Source organism: Echinops telfairi, unplaced genomic scaffold (assembly GCF_000313985.2).
Source record: "Echinops telfairi isolate 266 unplaced genomic scaffold, ASM31398v2 ScPeMD7_21;HRSCAF=78, whole genome shotgun sequence".
Lineage (NCBI taxonomy): Eukaryota > Metazoa > Chordata > Mammalia > Afrosoricida > Tenrecidae > Echinops > Echinops telfairi.
In genome coordinates, this window is record NW_022103918.1 from 318,909 (window position 1) to 334,656 (window position 15,748).

Sequence of the window (15,748 nt, forward strand, 5' to 3'; positions counted from 1 at the left end):
GCCTTCGTCATTTCTTAAAACTTCTTTTGTGAATTAGGTGAAGGGTTGTAGAACGGATCATCAGTTTTCTATTCAGTAATTCGTACGCTTTTGGTTTCAACTCTGTTACAATCCCCTCAATAGCTCATCACTTCTCACGACCTCCCTGCTTTTCCTCTTTCCATTCCTCCTCCCCTCCGAAAGCTCTGAACTGTGTGTGTGTTCTCGGGGAGCCGCCGCCCTTTGGGCCTGCGGTGACTGACTAGTGTAGCACAGGAGTGCACTAGGTTCCAGACCTGGAGGGGAACGAAGCACCATAGTCTCGGTGCCACCAGTCTCTGACGGTCAGTCTGGTCTTAATTTTCAGTTCTGGTCCACATTGTTTTTCTCCCATCCCATCCAGGACCTTCTGGTAGTGGTAACGGCACCATCTAGTTCTGGTTTCTGGGCTCTGGAGATTGAGGTTCTTGTGGACCTTCGTGAGGTTCGTGAGGTTCCATGCAGCTCTTAGAAATTTTATCATTCTTCAAAAGACAGAGACCAATGTTTGCACCTTAAATGGCTGCTTGTAAGCGTTTAAGATCAAGTTGCTACTCACCAAAGTAGGCTGTAAAGCATTGTCTTTGTGGACTGTTAACGCCCATTGACCTTGGTGTCCCCCCAAACTGGTTCTGATCTCCCAGGCTCAGCAACTCAAGTTGTATGACTGTCTAGGTTTCATAGCTTTGCTCCTGGCATATTCCGCCATGTTTCATGCATATACATATGAAGCAGATGGAAATATAAATGTCCTCAGTCATATGTATAGTGTATGTATATTTATATAATGTATATGTCTTTTTACATACCTATATATAATTTAGGAGTACACGCTGAGCCTTCCTTTCCCAACTGTTTGTCTACCTAAGCTTGTAGGTCACCACTATTCCAGGATTGTGTGTATAAACAGTATTTGCCTCTGCTGCCTTTGACTCTCGCAACCCTCCCAGTATCTCCCCCTGCCTCCGTGATTCTTTACCAACCTCCCTTTTATTGTATTTTGCCTTCCCCTTCACTTAAGCTGACAATTGTCTGCCATCTAGCCTTGAACTTCCCTTACTTCCCACCCTGCTCATCATCAAAGAATGTTTTTTTCTAGTGTGAGAACCTTTTCTTGACTCTTTAATAATAGTGACCCCATTGAATACTTGTCTTCTGTGACTAATTTAATGTAGTTCATCCATGTTAGGAGGCGTTTCTTTGATTTGTTACTTAATGTGTAGTATTCCGCTGTGTGCATGGGTATATTGTTTTAATGACGGGAGAGCTACACAGCCCAGCTGATGGCACGGATCTTCTTACAGTATTGGATACGTGCTAACTTAAGCTTTGTTGTTTCTTCCTTTGCTATATTTATTGTGCACTACAAAAACACTCGTGATGTTTATGAACGCCCAGAAAAATCACTAGCTGATTTTTCACCAGTGATTCTTTTGAAAATGCCTCCCTCCTCCCCTATGGCACAGCCTGGCAAGAAGGGGGGGGCAAGAACATGGAGGAGGAGTTCAGGTTCTTTGTGGGCCACGTCTGCAATGGCACTGGTCCCATCCCACACCGGCTACTGGTCCCACCTCCTAGGGGAACTTGGAGATGTGCCAGGCCTCGTGTGACCAGGCGTCAAAAGGTTTCCGTTATTTTGGCGCGTCAAGGAGCAGTTCTGCCATTGGCCTCGTGGTCAGCATCCTGTATGCTGAAGTCTACTGTTGTTACATTTGATGTTAGTGCATTTGCTGTTATAAACAAAACCAGCAGTGGAAAATGGACAAATTATGAATTTAATATATTTTATTAAGATACATTCTGAAGGGAAAAACATAGCTAAAATAATGCCTTCTCTTTCCTCATCTCCCTCATGTTAATATTGGTTTCATGTGGGTAAAATCAAAGTTGTAGGCCTCCGGCATGCCCTGGTGGACAGTCTTGTTGAAAGAGCCCCAGCGAAAAACCGGGAGGCCGTCTTGGACTGTGGGGCCGCTGATCGCATAGGCTCTGTACTTGGATGCCAGCCACATATCTGCCACCTGGGAAGAGAGGGCGGAGGCACTTGAGGACACCCTGACAAGAAGAAATGATGGCGAACCTGTGGCTTTCAATCTTCCTCTGAGTCACAACATCAGCCCCCTTTACTCACATCCAAAATTCTAACTCCAAAACGTAAAATTACTGTGGCCCCAGTTTTCTTGTTTGTAAAATGGGATTAACAGCCTCACTACATGGAATTGTCATGTGGATAAGGGAGAGATTGCTTCCAGCTGCGCAGCGAATACAGGAAAGCCTCAACAACATTAGCAATCAAGGCAATCACGAGAGTTTTTAAGTAGAAGTTTTCTCCATAGGTAGATACAGAGATCTGTGAGATCCACGGTCCTCAAGAACACCTCACAGTCGTGTAGAAACAGATCCCAACCTTAGATGGGAGAGAAATGTCTTACAACTTCTGATTTGCCTCACTCTTCTAAAGGGCAGGGAAGACAAAGTGTATTTTTCCAATTGCTCGGTAGAGCTCTGCTAGCCCTCCAGTCTTAGTAACAGGGTGGGAGCATACAACCAAGGGTATAAAATCTCGGCCCTCAGGAAATAAGCCCCCAGTACAGCACGTGTGATAGCCCTGCCTGAAGCAGTGTGAGTAGCAGAGGCACCTGATGCCTGGACCACGAAACAGCACGCAAGCAGCACTGAGAATGGGGCAGAATGGGAGGCTTCCTGGCCCACAGCAGGAGGCAAAGGCCAAAGGACCGTGTGGCTGAGAGGCCGAGAGCAGAGAGGAACAAGCCTGCCAGTGTGGCTGAGAAGAGGTACTGCAGACAAAAGAACTATCCTCACCATTTTATAACCTGCTGGCTTCCCTGATAATGCTCCCAGAGGCATGACCAGGGCTATGCTATGGGCTCTATGAGTACTCTCTGACCCCTGCGACGACTAATTGAAGTCAGCAAGGGAAGTGACATGCTGTGTGAAGTCTGGGCTGTAACAGACCAGGGGAAAGAAGGAGGGAGGGTGGAGACAGCTGGACCTCTGCCTTGGGGCAAACAGCCTTGGGTTGATGTGGAGTTGGCTTCTACTCCCTACTGAAGCTAGATCAGATGCCAACCCCCACACCAGTTTCCCAATATGCTTCCACATAAGCCTTTTCTGATGAAAAGAACAGACTTCAGTCTGCAAAGGAAAGCAAAGTTCTCAGTGAAATTTGGCATAAGGCAGCTAGGCTTGCCTTCTCTCAGGCAAGGCAATACAAGTAATTCTCTTTATCATCTGGAACTGAGAGGCCAGGTTTCTCTCACTTCATCGAATGTTTGCAAACACCCTTAAAAACAAGTATATTCATTGAGGCTTCGTGTGTGTATGAGATTCTCCACATCTGCTATTTTCTTTTACATTAAACGACATATTGAGAGTCACAGAGCTAAAAAAGTAGATGGAGCTGGTGTTCCGACTCTTCTCAGCATCACTCACGTTTAGGCATTAGACTTAGGAGAAATGGTTTGTATGTGGGGTTGACATTCTTAGCTGAAGACAGAATGGTCACTTCAATTTCTTACCATTTTTTCCCCAATTTCAAGACTAGCAACACAAAGGACATAAGCCTGAGCCAAAAGTGCAAAAACATGTAGAATAATTCTTTTTCTCCACCAACCAAATGGCTAATCACACCCTTGGATAACCCAAATCCAGTGCTGTCCAGGTCAATGGTTAGCCACCTTTTCTCTGAGGGTGTGCAGAGTCTATTGATTTCTGTCACATCAGCACTACCACCACGGCCCTTTTCAAGCTACTATGATAGCAATGGCCTTTACCAATTGCCTTTCCCTAGCCGGTACAAGCCATCTCCAGCGTCCCACTGCCTACTTGTCTACAGTAAGAGACACAATAGCACTTACCCAATGCTCCTTTAGTACTTAAGACATCTGACGATGTCTTAAATCTGTTTATGTCTAATGTGAATTCATACTCTTCTCAAAAACATGTTCTTTGCATGTTGGGCGAGGTAAAACTTGGGTCAACAATATCACAATCGTGACCATCAGATTATTTACATGTACAGATAACTCATATTAAGTACTCATAAAATTTTTAAACTGATTAGCAATTTATTCTTCATATTACCACTGCAAAGTAAGTACTCATTTCCATTTTACGGATAAGGGAACAGAAACATTACGATTAAGTGGCAGAGCAGTGACTGAAGTTAGTCCATGGGACCTGCTATCTGAATCTCTGCTGAAAAGCTGAATTCAGAATTTAGTTTATGGTTAGAGAGAGGACTGTGCTTTATACCACAAATATCTCAGCACCTTTGCCTTTGAGTAAGTCTAAGTCTTGGTGGAAATTAAGTTGAAAAGTCAATAGCATGTTACCTTTGTGTCATAGCAACCGATAGGGGCTGGGTTCTTTAAATTAAGGTCCTGGCGGCAGCAGATGGTATTACAGGGATCACCACGGCTGTAAGGGTCCTCCTTGTATCCTAAGAAACAGGATGATGGGGAAAAGAGTGAGTGTTGAATGTTCTGAGATACATTCATTCACAGTAAACTTTTTAGACCTGTGAGAGAGTAGATAGTCAAAGCATACTCCTCACAAGCCCCCTCATCCCAACTTGCTCTGTTAACTCAGTCTCCTGGAGTGTATACTAAGAGAGGCAATGTCTAATCCCTTGCCCAAGACCCAGCCTGCCCTAAAGAACCTGGCTTCGTGAAGAATGAGTGAAAGAGAGATAATAGAGGACAAATATACAAGCGAGATACTTTTCCCAATACATAAATACAAATTTGACTTCAGTACTGTTGATCAAAATTAAAGGTGTTCATACTCCAACCCGCCCCTCTCTATTTTTCCTACTCTTTTACCCTTGAAAGGAAACCTGTGTTGGCAGATCTAGAAGAGTCCACGTAGCTAATTTCTGATTTTCCTTTTTTAAAAAAAATTAAATCTGTAGTCTCTTCCTGCTATTTTACAAAGAGGGCAAAATCCTACTGTGTATAAAATATGCTTATTAATTGAATATAAGACTCTTAATTCAGCAACTTTTTAGAATTCCTTTTAGTACAGAGATAATTAACTTACATGGATTCTTTATCCAGAGAAGAGAAAAGGAGTTTTGAAGAATGAGTCTTGAGAAATGTGCTACGTACTGTTGTATCGCAAGATATATTTCATAGACTCCATATCAGTCACTTTCCCTTGATCGCGCCGGAAGATTTTGGCTCGTGGGGCCATTTCATAAGAGTAGTCCAAGCCCAGCTTCTTAACTAACAGTGGATAGCCGCTCCAGGAGTAGATTTTTTCATGGAAAGGAATGTTGTAGGAGGGCCAGTATCCTGATTTGGATTGGAAGATGAGGGGGGGGTGGAGATGACGGAGAGACAGACAGAAAATAAGAGAGGACCAATGAAAGAAAGGAATGATTACTCTGAAAATTGCCACAGACACATAAATACATAATGATACTCTATAGAAAATAAAATTTTGAACATGAACATTCACAGCCAAGCCAATCTTGTTAAATATTCAGAGTTAGTATAACCAGCTGGCCAATAAACAAACTGCCATTAAGTCACTGCTGACTCCTGGCGATGCTATAGGACAGGTAGCACTGCCCCTGTGGGTTTCTGGAACTAACTCTACGGGAGTAGAAAGCCGCCTCTTTCTATTTTGGAACAGCTGGTTGTTCAGAACTGTTGAGTTGTGATTAGCAGCCCAATGAGCAACCCCTCTGTCACCAGTGTTCGACCTCCATGTCCTGCCACTGTCGAAGGAGAACATCCGCATTTGATTTGTTGACCCCAAACTTGAAAAGCAATCGATAAGCCAGGAAATAACCATATTCTGTATAGAGCCATAATGCAAAGTAACCCGGGGAACTCAGCTAAGTGAAGGCTGGTATTGAAATGCCAGAGGGTAGCTTCATCAAGTGGCCCTAAAGGAGGCAGGAAGGGATGCTAGGTGCTAACCTGGAGTAGTGGAAAAACAGCACTGAGTACCAAAACACTTGAACCCAGGCTCGGAACTATTCAACCAGCTCATGGGCAGCTGACCTCCTTTTTACCCCCAGCTGTGTTGGCAGGGGGTGGGGGGTCCTGGGGAGTCCATAGTGTAAGGAGACAGGAGATAAAACTTCAAAATCCCCAGAGGCATGCGATTCTTTTGACTCTCAGCACTCAAAGGCCCAGCTTTGAACTCTTCACTCAGACATCATCTTGGTGTTTATTTATCAAATCACCAGTCATCAAGGATGAGTGCCTGGGTGCTGGAAGCAAGGTAGCAGTGCTGGCTGCATGCCAGCACTGCATTTAAAAATGTGCCTGGCAAATGTAGCGAGGAAAGCTGATGGTGCCCGGCTATCAAAAAGTATAGCGTCTGGGGTCTTAAAGCCTTGAGGGTAATCAAGCGGCCATCAAGCTCAGAAGCAACAAAGCCCACATGGAAGAAGCACACCATCCTATTCAACTACAAGGTGGCGAAGGGATCAGGTATAAGGCATCAGAACAAAAATCTTACCATAGTGAATGATGGGGGGAGTGCGGAGTGGAGATCCAAAGCCCATTTGTAGGCCACTGGAGATCCCCTTGCAGAGGGGTCTCAGGGAGGAGATGAGCCAGTCAGGGTGCGATGTAACTCAGGAAAAATACAACTTTCCTCTAGTTCCTAAATGTTTCCTCCCCGCTCCCACTACCATGACTCAAATTCAACCTTGCAAGTCTGGCTAGACCAGAGGATGTACACTGGTACAGATAGAAACGGGGAATCCAGGGCGGATGAGCCCTACAGGATCAGTGGTATGAGTGGCGATACTGGGAGGGTAGAGGGAGAGTGGGTATGAAAGAGGGAACCGATTACAAGGAACTATATGTGACCTCCTCCCTGGGGGACGGACAACAGAAAAGTGGGTGAAGGGAGACGTCGGACAGGGCAAGATATGACAAAATAATTTATAAACTATCAAGAGGGGAAAATGGCCTAATGCGGGGGGTTTAAGTGGAGAGAAAATGTTTTGAGACTGGTGAGGGCAATGAATGTACAAATGCGCTTTACACAATTGATGTGTGTATGGATGTGATAAGAGTTGTATGAGCCCCTAATAAAATGATTTTTTTTAAAAAATGTGCCTGGATCACGTCATTCTCATGACAACCTATGGAATTGCTAAGGGCCACATTCCCACACCCACACCCACAAACTCTCACGGTTCCGGGGTTTCAGATTTAAAGAGATACTAGAGTGCATACATGGCTCTGCACTTCCAGGGGGAATCCTCTCATAACCAAGGACTGATATTTTGGGAGCCCGTGTTTAAGTAGTTTTGCTCTCACAGGGAATAAAGGCTACTGACAGGCTTTGCTGTTCACATCAGGTTTTGCTGCCCATTGTATCCAGAGCAGGTCAGATTTGTCTACCAAATGAACTAGAACAAAACAAATTTTTTAAAACTTTGGGTTTTTATATATGGTATTGTAGATAGGTTTAGCATTAATAAACTTTTTTAGCTAATAATTTGTGTGTGTGTGTGAGTGTGTGTGTGTGTGTGTGTGTGTGTGTGTGGTGGCCTAGTGTTTATACCTTGGGCTGCTAACTGCAAGGCCAGTCGTTTGAAACCACCAGCCTCTCAGTAAGAAAAAGATGAGACTTTCTACCTCTGTAAAGAATTGCAGTCTTGAAATCCTGCAGGGGCAATTCCACCCTGTTCTATGAGTTGGAATCAACTCAATGGCAGTGAGTATGGTTTTTAGTTTGGAAATACACACACATCAATGTGAAATTGTTGTCAATGTAAAAATTGTTGACCTAGTGAATGAATTGTTATATATTTTGTTATACACACACACACATAAAACAACACATTTACTAAGACAATTTTTATGTTGATAACTCAGTGACCTTGATTATGCTCATTGTGTTGGGCAACCATCACCATCACTGTTTCCAAAGGTCTCATCTCTGTTCCAGAAATTCAGTGTCCCCTAAGGAATGACTCCCTGCCCTTTTGGGCCCTGGCTGTTACTGGTAAGTGGTGCTGGGTCCATACTCATAGCAACCCCAGTGAGAGGTTTCTTTGGTTCTGATCTGTAGCCTAGATCCGATCTCTAAGTCGTCTTCCCATGAAGCCTCTAGATGGGTTCAAACCCCCCAAACTCTGGCGAGCAGATGAGTGCGTAACCATTGTCCTTCCAGGGCTCATGTAAACACTAGTAAACTTTTGGCTTTATATTTACCTATTCTAGACAAATACGTTATCTGCCTTTTTTGTGACTGATTTGTTTCACTTGGCAAGGATTATGGAGTCGGAATTGATGAGAGGCATGCATTTGGTTTAGTTTGGGGTATGACCTCTTACAGATGAAGAAAATGAAGCCGAGGAAGATGGCTTTGTTGAGACTTTGAGAAACAAAGATTCAAACCCAGGCTCAGTGTGGTTCTAAAGCCTGGCTTCCAAATGTCTGTGCTGCAGAGTGCCTACCCTGGTGTAACTAGTAATTCACCCCCATCCTTTCTTCCCAACTGTGGTAGATATATAATCATTTGTCATTTTGAGGATTAAGAGTGGAGGGGTGGAGTCTAGCCTGTCAATCAGTTCATAGCCAATGAGCCCTCTGGGCATGGCTTTCTCCTGAGAATTCTGGGAAATCTGGTACTTCCTCCTTGGAGGCAGGAGAGACTCTCACTATGTTACTCCTTGGGAGACATAGCAGCTGACAAGACACATGGACCCACCCTGATACAGAGACCCCTGCCAGCGCTGAGATGTTTCCAATGACACTGGATCCAAGGACTTTCTACCCACTGACCTGTGATCTTCTACATTCGGCGTCATTGCGTGTGTTTTGTGAGTCTGAAGAGGACTTTACAGATTGGTATCGGACATATTGGACTTACGGACTTGATCTGCTCTGGGCTGGGATGGTTTCTCAATGTTCAATTGTTCTTGTATATAAATCTCTTTCTTATACACATATGTGTGTCCATGGATTTGTTTCTCTAGTCTACCCTGACTAACACACCAACTGTATCCCTCCCACCATGCTGCACACACACCTACACACTCATCCCAATTCCGGACTTGGAGAACACAGAAAGTACCTTTCCGTAGGACCGCAGTTTGTTCAGAATATTCCACATAGGTAGGGATCTGCTCCACAATGTACAGCGTGCCATTGTCGAGGCTGACTTTTGGCTTGACTTTCTTGAGATCCAAGACCATGTACTGGTTGTTGTAGGTCCCTTGAAAGGCATGAGACGTGAAGGCAGCGGCTGTCTGGCTTTCCTTGTTATCTCCAAATCGTAACTTAGCCATATGCTAAAAAGTTATTCGGGGCGGGGGTGGGGCACTTACCAGAGTTGTATTTTGAAAAGATCTCTGCCCATGTTCTACCATCCTTTGCCATCATATTGGCTACACGGACTCTTTGCCAGGCCAGAAGAGACTGGGGTACCACTTGCTGTAGCAGGGTTTTATTAAACACACTATTTGTGGTCTGCAACATTATCAAACCACTGCTAAGAATGTAAAAGTCATCCAGAGACACCAAAAACCCTGTAGGAGGGACAAACAGACAAATAAGCATCTGGATACACAGAAAATTTATCAGTAGGACGCGGCTCAACACACACAACACATTTTGCAAGAAGGTTGCTGCATCTGCAGTGGCTGCTGCCAGCTTTGGTTCAGCTCCGCTGTTGATCAACGGCCACTAACAGAGGTGCCAGCGGATGCCCACCAATGGGTTCTCCAGGAAAACGTTGGGTTTAGGATGCAAACACACGCAACTCAGGACTTTCCCAAGTTTCCAAAATAAACAGAAATAAATCCCCACCTGTCAGAATTCCGCAGATTTTTTTTCTTAAGGAGGGAACCGAGCAGGGCTTGTTGGTGGTTCATAAGCACAAGGATGCCAGCTTTCTTCTCAATCCAGAGTGTTTGCATTTTCCCAACGTGACAGAACGAGTCCGTGTGGTTTTTGTCAATAGGAAACCACTCGCACTTATAAAGATGACTTGGTGCTTAAGTGAGAGCATGGCCACTTGAGCTGGTGCTTTTTGTAAATGTTGGAGCAAGCACAGGAAACCCAGCGAAGTCGCAGTCCTCTCGGAAGGCCTGCTCTGTGGTGAGTGCCCCGCTCAGTGGGCTTAGGATCGGCGGGGACTGGCAGACAGAGCTCTCCCAGTAAGAGCAGGGTGTTGCCCTTGGTAAGGAGCCTGATTGGCACCATAAGTTAGGCACTGGGCAACTAACTGCTAGGTCAATGTTCAAACCCACAAGCTGTTGCGCAGGAGAAAGATGAGTCTATTTGTTCCCCTATGGGAACACGCTTGGAAGCCTTGTCTAGATAGGGTCACTGAGTTGGAATCAACTTGGCGGCAATGGTTCTAACTTGGGGGATGGTCATCGTTAACTGGCATTATGGGATGAACGGTCTGTGCGTGCGAAATGATTTCACAGAAGGGCCCTAGTGAGAGCATCGAAAGATCTCTGAAGAATTAGCTCCTTGTTTCCCAAACCGTCACTATTTTCACACTACTTCATCAGTTCTGCCACTGCTGAGTACCATCAGGATTCTGTTTAACTTTGTTTTCCTTAAATTGACTCCCTTTCCCCATTGAGAACTCTTGTCCTTGTCCTATATCATCAATATCCACGGACTCATGGGATCAATGTTTTAATTGCCTTACAAAGCACTGAAACTCAAAAAACCCTTTCTACTAACTTGCAAAAATATTTGTTAATGTACCACCCAAAGCCACCTGTCCAACATTATGCATGCCGCCCACTGAGCAGCACCAGGATTGGCTAAGACTTTCATTACTGGGAAGAGGAAAAGGAGGGAATGAGGGAAACGAGGCTCAAAAGTTTGGGGGTCTGCTGAAGTTCGTACAGTCAGCCCCTGGCTGACTTGGGCCTAGCATGCAGATCCTAGAGTCCAGTGTAGTGTCTGGGTTGATTAGAGAAACAAATTCATAGATACTCACATGTGTATAAGGAAGAGCTTTACATATAAGAGCAATTGAATATTGAGAAAACATCCCAGCCAGATTCAAGTCCATAAGTCTGACATTAGCTCATATGTCTGATATCAATCTATAAATTCCTCTTGAGATCATGCAACACATGCAATGACTCCGAATTCAAGATCACAGGCCACTGGGTGGAAAGTCTTGTGGATCCAGTGGTAGTGTAAGCATCTCAACACTGGCATGGGTCTCCACATGGCTCTTCCAGCTTCAGGGTTCTAGTGTAGCTCCATGTGTCTTGTCATCAGGAATACGAAGCAGAGCATGCATCTGGCCCCCCCAGTGAGCTATTTACCTCTTTTGTGCCTCCAAATGAGGTCATCAAGTTGCAACCTGATTGACAGGCTAGACTCCACCCCTTTTCAAGTTGACAGGAGATTATGTAACTGCCACAAATCTCTTTCAGTTTGTTGGCCAGGTAGCTGTCTTCCAAATTTTGAGGCAAAGCCAGTGAGTGCCTCAAGTGCTGCTTAGTTCATTAAAACTGGCAGAGTATGTTTGCTAATTCACTCCCTAATGTTGCAACCCCTACAGATGCCAGAGGGCAGACATTCTTGGATTTGTGGGAGTAAATAACACTAATGTGTTAAGAGTCTGTTTCACCCACAAGCAAAGGTGCTGAGTTAAATAGACTGAGTGATGGAAAATTGTAAACCACCCAGATGAATGAACACACAAAACTAAAATCCAAGAGGTTGTTTCGATAGATTAGAGTGTGTGTAACAAACAAACAAGGACGTTCTTACTCTCATCTGTCATTAGTAACTTGGAAGGCAGACCATATGTTTCAGTTCAGGGGAAAGTGATTCACATGTTTATTTTATCACAGCTAGCCTGCTAATGACATTTCATAGCAAGCTTCTTGCTGAATTTAACTCAGAAATAAGAGGATACTCTTCTAGTTAATAAATCCTGTCTCCAGACTTAAAACACTCTCATTCTACAAATGCAAGTGACCACTCTCCTCAAATGCCGTTTAACTCAATTGCTTAGCACAATCCAGAAAAGCCTCCTGTGTGGTTCTATCACGTGTTTCCACCAGGTGTCCATTGCACGTTGCATGTTTTAGCTTGCCCCAAAGGATGAAGACCAAATGCACCCATTCCTTCCAGAAGAATAGGCCCACAGGGAAAGAGTCAGAGGACATTTAGAATGATCAGTGTGTGGAGATCCCCTTGCAGAAGGGTCTCGGGGAGGAGATGAGCCAGTCAGGGTGCGATGTAGCGATGATGAGAAATACAACTTTCCTCTAGTTCCTAAATGTTTCCTCCCCGCTCCCACTACCATGACTCGAATTCTATCTTACAGGACTGGCTAGACCAGAGGAGGTACACTGGTACAGATGGGAACTGGAAATACAGGGAATCCGGGACGGATGAGCCCTATAGGACCAGTGGTGTGAGTGGCGATACTGGGAGGGTAAAGGGAGAATGGGTAGGAAGGAGGGAACCGATTACATGGAACTGTGTGTGACCTCCTCCCTGGGGGACAGACAACCGAAAAGTGGGTGAAGGGAGACGTCGGACAGGGCAAAATATGACAAAATACCCATTTATAAACTATCAAGGGCTCATGCGGGAGGGGGGAGCGGGGAGGGAGGGGAAAAATGAGGACCTAATGTCGGGGGTTTAAATGGAGAGAAAATGTTTTGAGAAACGATGTACAAATGCGCTTTACACAATTGATGTGTGTATGGATTGGGATGACAGTTGTATGAGCCCCTAATAAAATGTTACAAAAAAAAAAAAAAGAAATTGCTGAATTGGTGTACATTTTGCTGTGCGTATTCTCAACAGCAACGAGATAAATAAAACAATTAAAAAAACGAGAAAAAAAAAGAATGATCAGTGTGTGGTCAGTGACATAAGGAACACAATTCAGGGACAGTACATGAATGATCCCTAACTGTAAAAAAGTAGTTACGCTGCAATTTTTCACCTCTTTCTCATTCTCTCTTTCTCTAGCCCCCTCTATCAAATGATGTGGCAGCTTCTCTAATCAAGAGATGCTCTCTTTTCCCCACCTCTTAAATCTGGGCCAGAATTTAAGCTTGGTGATGCAGTGGTTGACAGGTAGCTGATTTCTGCAAGGTTAGTAGTTTGAAGCCTCACGCTGCTCTTCAGGAGAAAAATGAGGCTTCTACTTAGGTAAAGAGTTGCAGTCTTGAACACCCACAAGGGCAGTTCGTCCCTGTTCTGCAGGGCAGAACTGACTCAACAGCAGAGAGGTCGGTTTGGTGTGGAGTCAATCTGGGGTGGACTTGTGGACTGGTACCTCATTAGCAGCCCAACGGGTAACCCACCACACCACCATCTCCCCCTTACAGGTTACTAAATGAAACTAGAATTAAAAAACATGCCAAATGTTTTACTGTTAATTTTAACCACAGAGCCAATATTTGAGTTTTGTTTCCAAAACAAGCATGTCTTTCAGCATGCCTCCAGTGTTCAATAAAATGTGATCTAAGAGCCATGGTGTAGTGGTTAAGAATTGGGCTGCTAATCCCAAGATCAGCAGTTCAAAACCACCAGCTGCTCCTCAGGAGAAAGATGAGGCTTTCTACTCCCGTACAGAGTTACACTCGTGGAAACTCACCGGGGCAGTTCTATCCTGTCCTGTCAGGTTGCTGCGAGTGGGATCGACTCGACAGGAGTGAGTTTGGTTTTTGTTTGAGAGCAACAGTTAATGTCAGTTGAACGGCTGTCACCTAAATACAATTACTGCCTAGGCCGGTCCTACAACTCACTTGAGGAATGCCGAAAATTATTTGGCAGTTATAGTTCACTCGACTTCATTGTCACACCTAGATCAAATGTTTTTGCTTAAAAACAATCCTGATTTCCACTCTGAGGAAGCATGGATCGATCACAAGCTTCAATTTCAAAACTGTTCAACTTGTTTGTTTTTTCCTTTTTCTTAAAAAAAACAACCACCACCACCAAGAAATGACCCCTGATCAGGTTGACAGTCCCCTCCCCCCATGCTGAGTGGACATTCCCTTCACGCTCCGAGGTGTCCAGCTTCCACTTCTGTGGGGGCTGCGGGCTGCTCCTTGGCTGCCTAACGTCAGCAGGGTTTTCCTTCCATCCTCATCTGATCCTCCCCCACTGGCCCGACGGGCCTCGCCGCCTCCGTCTCCAGCACTGGCTGTGCCGCCAGCCCGGCACTGCTTTCAGGAGCCGTGCCACCCGTCCGTCGTCCCTCCGCGTGGCCGTGACCACCGCGCGCCGGCTGCATCTCCGTGTCACGGGCGTGCTTTCTGATTTCACATGGCTGCCACGGCGACTTCGGGAGTAGCGAACTCAACGTCTGCGTCCCCAGTTACCCTGCCCCAGGCCCACTTTCTGTGGATAGTCTCACAGGGTTGAGTGGTGAGAAAAAGAAAAAAGAAATTATCCAGGTCACTCTCAGTGGCTCTGAACTGTAATCCCTGCGAGTGTCCACCGTGTCCTGCTGTGCTCTGCAGAGCAGAACTGCTGGTCCCGTATCTGTGACCAGACAGTCCTGAGAAACGAACCAAGGTCCCTTTCAAATCCCTCCGACCCCAATCCAGAGCCAGCCACCGTGAAAGCCAGGTACCACGCCTCCCTCCTCGCAAAGCCAGCTCCTCTGTCAATAGCCACCTGTATGCCCCTGCCAGCCCGAGACGTGCCACAGGGGCCTGGCCACCGCCTCGCCCCAAGTTCCCCAGGTGCATCGCCGAGAGCTCCAACTTCAGTCGGACTCTTAAAGAGTCCGGTACACTTGGGTCCTGCTCTTCCCTCGTGCTTCTTAGAGCAATTTCCTGCGAAGCAAACTGCACGCAGGCTTCTCCCGTACTCCTCCACTGGCCATGTGTCCCATTTGCCATGTCAACCGGGAAGAACTAAACCATGTCCTCCTCACGACATCCCAACGGGATGCTCTCAGCCCCACAAAGCCATCAGGGTCTGCATCCTGGGGCCAGCCTGCGACACACCTCATCCATTTCAACCTCGGTTAACTCCAGCACCTCCACGTATCTGCGCTCCATGGCTTCTCGGTCTTTTTTTCCGGGCCAACATGGCTTGATCTTCTAATTTAAGTTCACCCAAAGCCTCGTCACTCCATCTGCCTTCTCTGGTGCAGATGGAACGGATACGTTGCGCTCCGCATTGAACTCTGCAGTCAGATAAAGCCCCACTGGACTTCACTGGCTGAGCCCCAGACCTCTCCCACGATGCCCTCCCCGCCTTCCCTGCCCAACCTCCTTGTTTCTAATGGGTCCTGGTGTCGAAATTAGACTACACATTTTGTGTGGCTGAGAGGACACAGGCAGCACCGGGTTTGGGTTAGCCGATCGGATGGTGATAATTCAATTCAACGGTATATTTTGCTTCGAAATGCCTTGCTGCCATTTGATTTGATCACAGGTGGGTGGGTGCGTGGGGCACATTGGATGTGACTTTTTTCCTTTAAAAGTCTCTCTTCCTTTAAAAGATAAAAATAAAAAGCAAGAAATCTGTAGTGGACGCCGCTTCTCCCTCAGTTTCTCCCCACTACTAGGCCAGACTGGCTCACTTCGCAGATGTGTGGAAAATTCCTACGCGCATTGGGGTCTGATCTTTCTCAGTCAGCCAGCCAGCCAGCCAGCCGACGTTTATGAAACCTCAACCCTGGTGCCATGGCACAGTGGTTCCCAATCCAGAAGCTATCTCCAAATTCTCTCAGGAGAGTTTTCAAAAGGGACCCCCCCCCCCCTGCTCTGTGC

At 45.8% G+C, this 15,748-nt stretch overlaps 1 protein-coding gene and 1 pseudogene across 1 annotated transcript in view; both read right to left on the reverse strand.

Annotated features, from left to right (window-relative positions):
* Nucleotides 1–1,785: 1,785 nt before the first annotated feature.
* Nucleotides 1,786–15,748, reverse strand: part of PLBD1 (phospholipase B domain containing 1) — an 83,049-nt gene continuing 69,086 nt past the window's right edge. The window contains exons 7-11 of the mRNA XM_004713797.3: nucleotides 9,344–9,544; nucleotides 9,091–9,231; nucleotides 5,148–5,333; nucleotides 4,374–4,480; nucleotides 1,786–2,039 (exon numbers count right to left, since the gene is read on the reverse strand). Of these exons, the coding sequence (XP_004713854.1) occupies nucleotides 1,869–2,039; nucleotides 4,374–4,480; nucleotides 5,148–5,333; nucleotides 9,091–9,231; nucleotides 9,344–9,544 (806 nt within the window). The 3' untranslated portion in view covers nucleotides 1,786–1,868. The remainder of the gene's footprint in view (nucleotides 2,040–4,373; nucleotides 4,481–5,147; nucleotides 5,334–9,090; nucleotides 9,232–9,343; nucleotides 9,545–15,748) is intronic.
* LOC123521499 lies at nucleotides 14,285–15,590 on the reverse strand (annotated as a pseudogene).